Source organism: Varanus komodoensis, unplaced genomic scaffold, assembly GCF_004798865.1.
Source record: "Varanus komodoensis strain SLA01 unplaced genomic scaffold, ASM479886v1 scaffold2, whole genome shotgun sequence".
Lineage (NCBI taxonomy): Eukaryota > Metazoa > Chordata > Lepidosauria > Squamata > Varanidae > Varanus > Varanus komodoensis.
The window spans coordinates 40,298,598-40,306,149 of record NW_025335568.1 but is presented as its reverse complement, the minus strand read 5'-3'; the positions used below and the strand labels follow the sequence as shown (position 1 = coordinate 40,306,149).

Here is a 7,552-nt window from a genome sequence, read left to right as displayed (position 1 = left end):
TCATAGCTTCATTGAGCTACACAAGCCCCTTCGCCACGACAAGGCAGTGATCCATGAAGAGGCACTCTTCATGTATGTGCCTTGAAGAGTGCCTCTCTCTTGGGAAGAGTATCTCCCAAGTATCTTTGGGAGGCACATACAAAATATGTGATTTTGTCAGGATTCCTGGGGAAAATGTTTCTGCGTACAAAACAGAATTTCATTACTCATTATCTGTTTTTTTCTAGTGCCTTTCACGGGATGCAAGTGGAAATCTTAGCATTCAATATCTTGGTACAGTGGTAAGTAAAATCTGCTGCACCTTTTCTTTTTAGATACAAGGTGTGTTTTTTTTAGTTATGCATACACTTTCTTGTCACTTGTTACCATTCCATATCAATGAGTTGGCCCACACAATACAGCAACCTGCACTTGTTGAACTGTGGATTGTTGTGTTGTGTGAATACTATTGTGCTACCAAGTCATGGTTTCTTAACTATGAGCAACTCACAGTTCAACAACAAACCAGGGGTTTTCTTTATGTTTATTCAACACAATCCATAGTTCAGCAAAGCTCAATCCAGACAAGACGGAGGTCCTGTTGGTCGGTGGATCGGGCTTCAGGGAAGGGGACCTTGTCCTAGTCCTGAATGGGGTTGCACTCCCTCTTAGGGACAAGGTCCACAGCTTGGGAGTGCTTCTCGACCCAGAGCTTCCACTGGAAGCTCAGGTGACAGCGGTGGCGAGGAGCGCTTTCTTCCAGCTTCGGCTGGTCCATCAGCTGCGTCCCTACCTGGAGAACGACTGCCTGGCGACAGTGACACATGCATTGGTGACTTCTCGACTTGACTTCTGTAATGTGCTCTATGTGGGGCTGCCCTTGAAGACGGTCCGGATACTTCAATTGGTTCAACATAGAGCTGCCAGGCTGCTGATGGGGACTGGGCGTTATATTCACATGACTCCAGTTCTCCGTCAGCTTCACTGGCTCCCCATTGAAGTCCGGGCCCAATTCAAGGTATTGGTTATGACCTATAAAGCCCTTAACGGCTTGGGTCCTGGTTACCTAAAGGAGCATTTATGTCCATATGTGCCTGCCCACCCCTTGAGATCAGTGGGAGAGTCCCTTCTCCAGGAATCCTCCGTGAAGGATATTAGGAGGATAAGTACTCGGAGGATGGCTTTCTCTGCGGTGGCACCCAATCTATGGAATGCGCTCCCCAGAGAGGTCCGCCTGGTGCTGTTGTTATTTGTTTTTCGGCGCCAGGCGAAGACCTTTTTATTTAAATGTTATTTTAATTGCTAATATTATTTATTTATTTTACATCTTTGGCCAGAACATCTCCAATTATATTGTTTTATATTGTTATTATTTATTTGTTGTTGTGAGCTGCCCCAAGGCTTCGGCGAATGGGGTGGCATAGAAGCTTTCTAAATAAATAAATAATAAATAAATATTTGGCCTTGAGATTAGATTGCCATGGCAAGTGTCCCCAGTCATTATCATTCATGTATCAGGATCCCTAATTTTGAAATGGACTGGAAGAAAAGAAGCTCTTGAGCAGCAGGAATTCAAAGCATTTTCTTCATCTTTTCAGAAGTACTGAAAAAACATCAGTACTTATGAATATCAGCATATTTTTTACAGAGCAGGTACAGGATGATAAGACTCTGTTTATAAGCAGCAACATATTGTGGGGTGTGAGAGAGAAGCATGAATGCACGCATGCGCACATGCACACACACACGGTAACAGCAGCTGGAAGTAAGGAACATCTGTCTATCTTTCCCCCATCTAAAGGCCATCTTAGACTGTATCCTTTTCATCTTAAAGGCCCAACAGGATTCTGTGGTCTTCGAGGTGATAGCAGATACATTAAGAAAGCCTCAGGAGATGGTGAAATCCCAGCTTAATAGTAATATCCTCACTATTAGTACTTGAAAGAACAGACTGAAGAGCCTGTCTGTTGAGAGGAGGACCAACTCTCTAGCTTCCAGCCATATCTTAAACCACAAATGAGTAATCCACAGCCTATGGGATATGTGCAGCCTTCATCTTTAACACATGGCCCCTTTTCTTGCTGCTGTTGGAGCAACAAGAGCACCATCCCAGCATAAGAATAGTTTGTAGGTGGTTCAATGCTGTAGTTTGCTGCTGCTGTTGGAGAGAAATAGCAGGCCATAAAAGAAAAAAGGCGCACACACATGGGCTAAACACAGAATGTGGTGGCCGGAGCAGCTGTTTGGAACTCTAGGCACTCTGCTCTGTAATTTGAACGTTTGAGTTTGTCTGTTTATATGGCTGGGAAAAGAAAAGTGGGAGACACAAACTGAGGTTGGTTAGTTCTGCCTTTGCCTTACCTTTGTCCATTCATTTATTAATGGAAATGCTGAAGTATAACCAGAACAGTCAGCAGAATTTATATTAAATCTGCTAGTCGTAACAAAGATCTGGGATGTAAAGGAGGGGAAACATGGAGCAGTTTGGGGTAGAGAGGAAACCAGGGTGAGTCTTGGAGACAATCAGTCTAGCAGGTCTGAGAGTCGGAGTCATAGTGGGTGATTGTGTGTGTTGGTGCGAATGAGTGGGGTCTGTGTCACTAAGAGAATGAATGGAAGAAAAATTATGGATGGATGAATGAAGAAGGCTAGAATGGCAAAAGATGTTCCTACCCACTTGGTGAGGCCCCATGTCCTTTGGGATTTGTCACTCTTCTACTACTTTTTCCCTGGGAAATATGAACCTTAACTCATTAAAGATTGCTCAGTCCTGCCTTAAAGTACATCTTAATGCAACCTGTAGATGCTACAGTGGGAATTCTTTTCTAGCAGTTTATTAAGTACTTAGTATGTAAATGGGGAACTAATCCTGAAAACTCATGTTTAGGGAGGTAATGTCCTGTCCTAGTTTGGTTTAAATAAATATGTTTCTTTTTCATGTGAGAATTACAATAAATTAAAGATCCAAATTCTTGAAGGACGTTTATGCAAGTTCCCATGTTATTGACGCATGTCTTTCCTCTTCATTGGCATTAGTTCGCAGAGCTTAGTCTATCAGAAAAGATCATTCTGTTTGTCATGGGGGGATAACTTCAGATGAAATTGTTTGCTTGGTGGTTGTTTTTTCCTGCCATTAGTTAGCTAAACCATTCTGCCATTGTCATACTTATCAAATATGTCTATGTTGCAACTCAATTGGCAAAGAAACTAAATTATGACTCTTGATTAGCACCCTTGTCATTCTCTAAAGAATAAGCTATATTCTAATGGAAAAACTAACATTAAGAGTACCAGAAGAATTGCTTAAAAGAACACAGTCCATGGGTGTAAACACTCTTCTCTATGTTTTCTGTTCATTTATAAACATTTAGAAATGCTTTTTCTCTTCTAAGGTAGAACTGGAAAAAAGTGTACCATGTCCCAGTTAAATTAGATGCAAGCTGAGCTCTGTTACATTGACATTTTCACAAGCTTTTGGTAATTTTGTCTGCTTTACATTAACAGCAACCTAATTTTAATGTTAATATAATAATCAATATATTATTTTTATATTTTGTATAATTATAGCTAGATATACTAATATCTAGTAACATAATATAACATAACTCTATAAGTACTTCAAAGGCTGTCACAAAGAGGAAGGAAAAACCACTTCTCATTCATCACTGAGCATAGGACACAGAACAACAAACTTAAACTGCAGCACATCAGAGTCAGGATAGACCAGGAAAAACTTTCTAACAGCCAGAGCAATATGACAGTAGAACCAGTTGCCAGGAGAGGTCGTGGTATGTCCCACACTAGAGATCTTCAAGGCAAACTGGACAATCATCTGATTGGGATGGTGTGATCTGGCATTTTGCATCAGCAGGTTTTTAGACCCAGTGGCCTTCTTAGCCCCTTCCAACCCTACTATTCTATGAATCTATAATGATGCAGTGCTACTGAAAATTCTTGACACTTTATAGAATGATAGAGATACACAAGAAAGCAGCTCCTTCAGCTGAGTTAATTCCAACATCTTTGTCAGTGTGTAGTAATTCTCAGACAACCTTGAATGCAAAGATTAGTGCAGCCTCTCCAGAGCAATTTTGTTTCATATGAAGACTGTGAAGATTGTATTTGATCAACAGTATTGTGATGCTCCTTTTTCCACTGCTGTGACCTGAACTACATGGCAGTTGAATGGATAGCCCTGTCATGCTGTAGGGTTAATTAACCTACTTCAGGTGACACCTTCAAGGGGGATAAATGAAGGCAGGAATTGATGCTTGAATGGTTCAGCAAATCTCTATAAAGTGCCAGTCCTAATTATGGAGATGGCATTAATTGGGCACTTCAGGTAGCAAAATGTTTTGGACCAACACTAGAGTATATTTTATGAAGTCTCTTTTTTAAGAAGTCTTCAGGTTTAAAATTAATATGCAGATGATGACTTCTTATTAACTATGCCACTATCAAATCAACTATTCCTGTGTACATATAATTAATAAAAGTGTAAATCTTACTTTCTGTTATTACATTATTTAGTAATATTTACTGCAGAATAATGAGGGGGAAATAAGGATAAATACTAAGCTTATTTCCATGATCAAATAAGCTATCATGGTTTAGATAAACCTTAAATAAAACCTATCATGGTTTAAATAAACCATGATAGCCTTCAGAGTCTGCTGGAGCATGAATTATGAATATTGTGAATATTCAAGCTGTGGCTTGTTGTGACATCCAGGTGTGGACTGCAGGGATTGTGTGAGAGTTAAACAGCCTGATCTAGGATTATTCCTTATGTAACCCACACATGATTTGGCTTTAGACTATACAACAAGCTGTGGTGTACATATGCTAAAACTGCCTTGCATTCACTGAAGCCCAGCCTGGCTTAAGTAAGTCATGAAAATCAAGTCAATATCCCAAACTGATTTGTTCTGAAATGTAATGTATAATGTTTGCATATTTTAATGAATTTATTCTCAATCATCTGATTTTTCCATGCATGAATATTATAGGTTAATTGCATCATAATAGCGATTTTTGCAGCAGCAGATAGAGTAACCATATTTATATACTGCTATTTTCTACAGTCTTTAAAATAATTTAACAGAACAGTTAAAGAACTGGCAGATATTTGCAGCCTGTCATTTTTGCAATATAAAATAAGGTATTATGCCAATATAGATTACCTTTTTACAGAATTCAAAAAAAGTGCAAATAATGGCAAATTCTTTGCAAAAGTGCAAATTCTTATTCTCAACATTTTTTGCAGACTTTTTGAATGTTTCATACACTATTTATCTCATCTCAAGTTCACAGGACTGAAATTTGTATCAATCTGTTATTTGTATTGCCATTGTTATTATTTTATATTTGTAATTATTTATTAGAACTGTGACTCGAAGCAAGGAAATCATAGTTCATTAATTTTATGATTTTTAATAAATGGTTCAAATGGAATAAATTTTCATATTGAGAAGGGTTTGCATAACACAGTCCTTCCCCTTTCAATATCCTGTGGGACCCCAAGGCAGCACTTAAGTTCCCTCCTTCCTCACCACCACTGGTCAAATGGCGGGGGGGGGGGCAGGAATAGCTGGCTTCCCACACCTTGGCTTGCAAGGATACCTCACAGAGCATGATCTTCACCCTGTGCCACCACCGGTCCAAAGGGAGCAAGCTCAGTGGGCTCAGTTGATTGGCCAGTCTTTTCTCAGTGCCTCCATGTCACCATCCTGTGGATTCTTTGTTCTTATAGAACTCATACAGAATCTACAACAACCTTTATCTCTGAGAGGCATTTCCTCCTGTTTTGAAGAGAAGGAAGAATGCTTCTTTTACTATGGCACCAGTTTGGACTGCTAAAGACTCACAGAAACAGTATATTTTAAAAAGAAAACTAGCTGCTTGGTTAGTTTGAGGGCAGCTTTAACAACTTAAATTGTTCAACATATTTTAAGGGATTTATCTATTTCACTAACTGATTAAGGGTGCAATCCTATGTATATTTAGGTAGAAAAAAGTACCGCAGATCCTAACATTCCCCAGCCAGCTATGTTAGCAGTTCGGTTGCCGGGTTTTGAAGATATTGTTTGGTCAAATCATATGTAGGATTGTGCCCAAAATGTTTCAGCTCTTCTTTTTATGGTAGAACATTGTCTTCTGGGTAAGAGCAGTGATAGATAAGAGCATCATTTGACTTGCTCCTGTGGTATGGTCACATGATAAGAAAAGTGAAAGAAAACTCCCAGGATGAAGGTGCGGACTCCAAATTCAATGTTGAGAGTGGAAGCTTCCATTTCTGGAAGTCAGACAGATAAAACTGAAAGTCCTTATGCGAGCAACCTGTTTGGCATGGCCTCACACAATAAAGTGACTACAATCTGGCTTGTTTTGTTTTGAAAGTGACCTGCTCAGAAATTAAATATTTAGAATTGCATGCTACATGCAAATGGTTGTTACAAAACCCTATATTCTGATTGTGCGGGAAACATTTTTGAAGGGGACCTTTGGAGCAGAAAGGTGGTGGAGGAGGGGGCTGTTTGCTCGCCTTTTTCTTTTCCTTGGGAGCTAGTGGAAAAGACGTGTATAGCAATTGTGGTATTTCATTTGTTTGTTTTTACACATTATTTTACATTTCATCAAAATTTGCAGAAGGATATTAATTCATATGGTTCTGAAGCTTAACCAGGAGTCTTAATGAAAGAAGCTAAAAATGAAGTAGATAAGTGTAATTTAAAGCTTAAAAGTACATTTTAAAATTTTAAAATTATTGATAATAAATACACTTCATTTTTCATTATTCTTTTAAACTTCAGTGATATCAGTAAAATAAACATGTTTTTACAAGGCTTTAGCATATAGAATGCTATTAATATGACCCTTGGCACACCACTACAATTAGATTTCAAAGCAAGCATTTTAGATGTAACAGCGATTAATGACAACCATCGAAAACAATTTTGAACTCCATCAGTTTAACTCAGGAGGGTAAACTTAATATGATAATTTATCTAGTTGAATTGTATCAGCTTAGCAGGAAAGTATGCAAATATGTGACCCTTACCTAGCATCTAAATGGCTGCTGTGCTGATAAATTTATCAGTTCCATTAATGAACTTTGGGGAACTTTGGATTTTTCAGCATTTGTTCCCTTGGAGGCTGAAAACCAAACCTGATCTCATACTGGGACCATTCTGGTCTGCATATTTCCATAATTTACTGCTACTACTAATATGACAGCAAGGCGCAAATAACTGTTTCTAATAATATCAGATGGAGTTGTGGAGGACAGCATTTTAATGTAGTAAAAGACCTCCCTGTGGGGTTGTTATTGCCACTATAGAACAGCAGTTACACAGTTGCAACAATAGTCTCTTAATTGATTCGTTTAATTAGCAAGAGATGAAGCTTGTGCTGCATCTTGTCGTCTGAGATCATGCAAGATGATACACAAAGACAGTTTTTGCCACATGTTTCTGCAAAGTTACTATACATAGTCAATGAAAAGTTTCTAGAACTGTAAAGCAGGTGCTTTTAGGTAGATGCAGGAACATTCCAACTCGCTCTGTGTTCGTTA

At 38.8% G+C, this 7,552-nt stretch overlaps 1 protein-coding gene across 3 annotated transcripts in view; it reads left to right on the top strand.

Annotated features, from left to right (window-relative positions):
* PCCA (propionyl-CoA carboxylase subunit alpha) overlaps positions 1-7,552 on the top strand; it is a 357,755-nt gene that overhangs the window by 291,757 nt on the left and 58,446 nt on the right. For all 3 annotated transcript variants that reach the window (XR_006414646.1, XM_044429576.1, XM_044429577.1), the window contains exon 21: positions 228-281. Coding sequence is in view for 2 of the 3 variants with exons in the window: in XM_044429576.1 (XP_044285511.1) it covers positions 228-281 (54 nt within the window). In the remaining variant the exon portion in view is untranslated. The remainder of the gene's footprint in view (positions 1-227; positions 282-7,552) is intronic.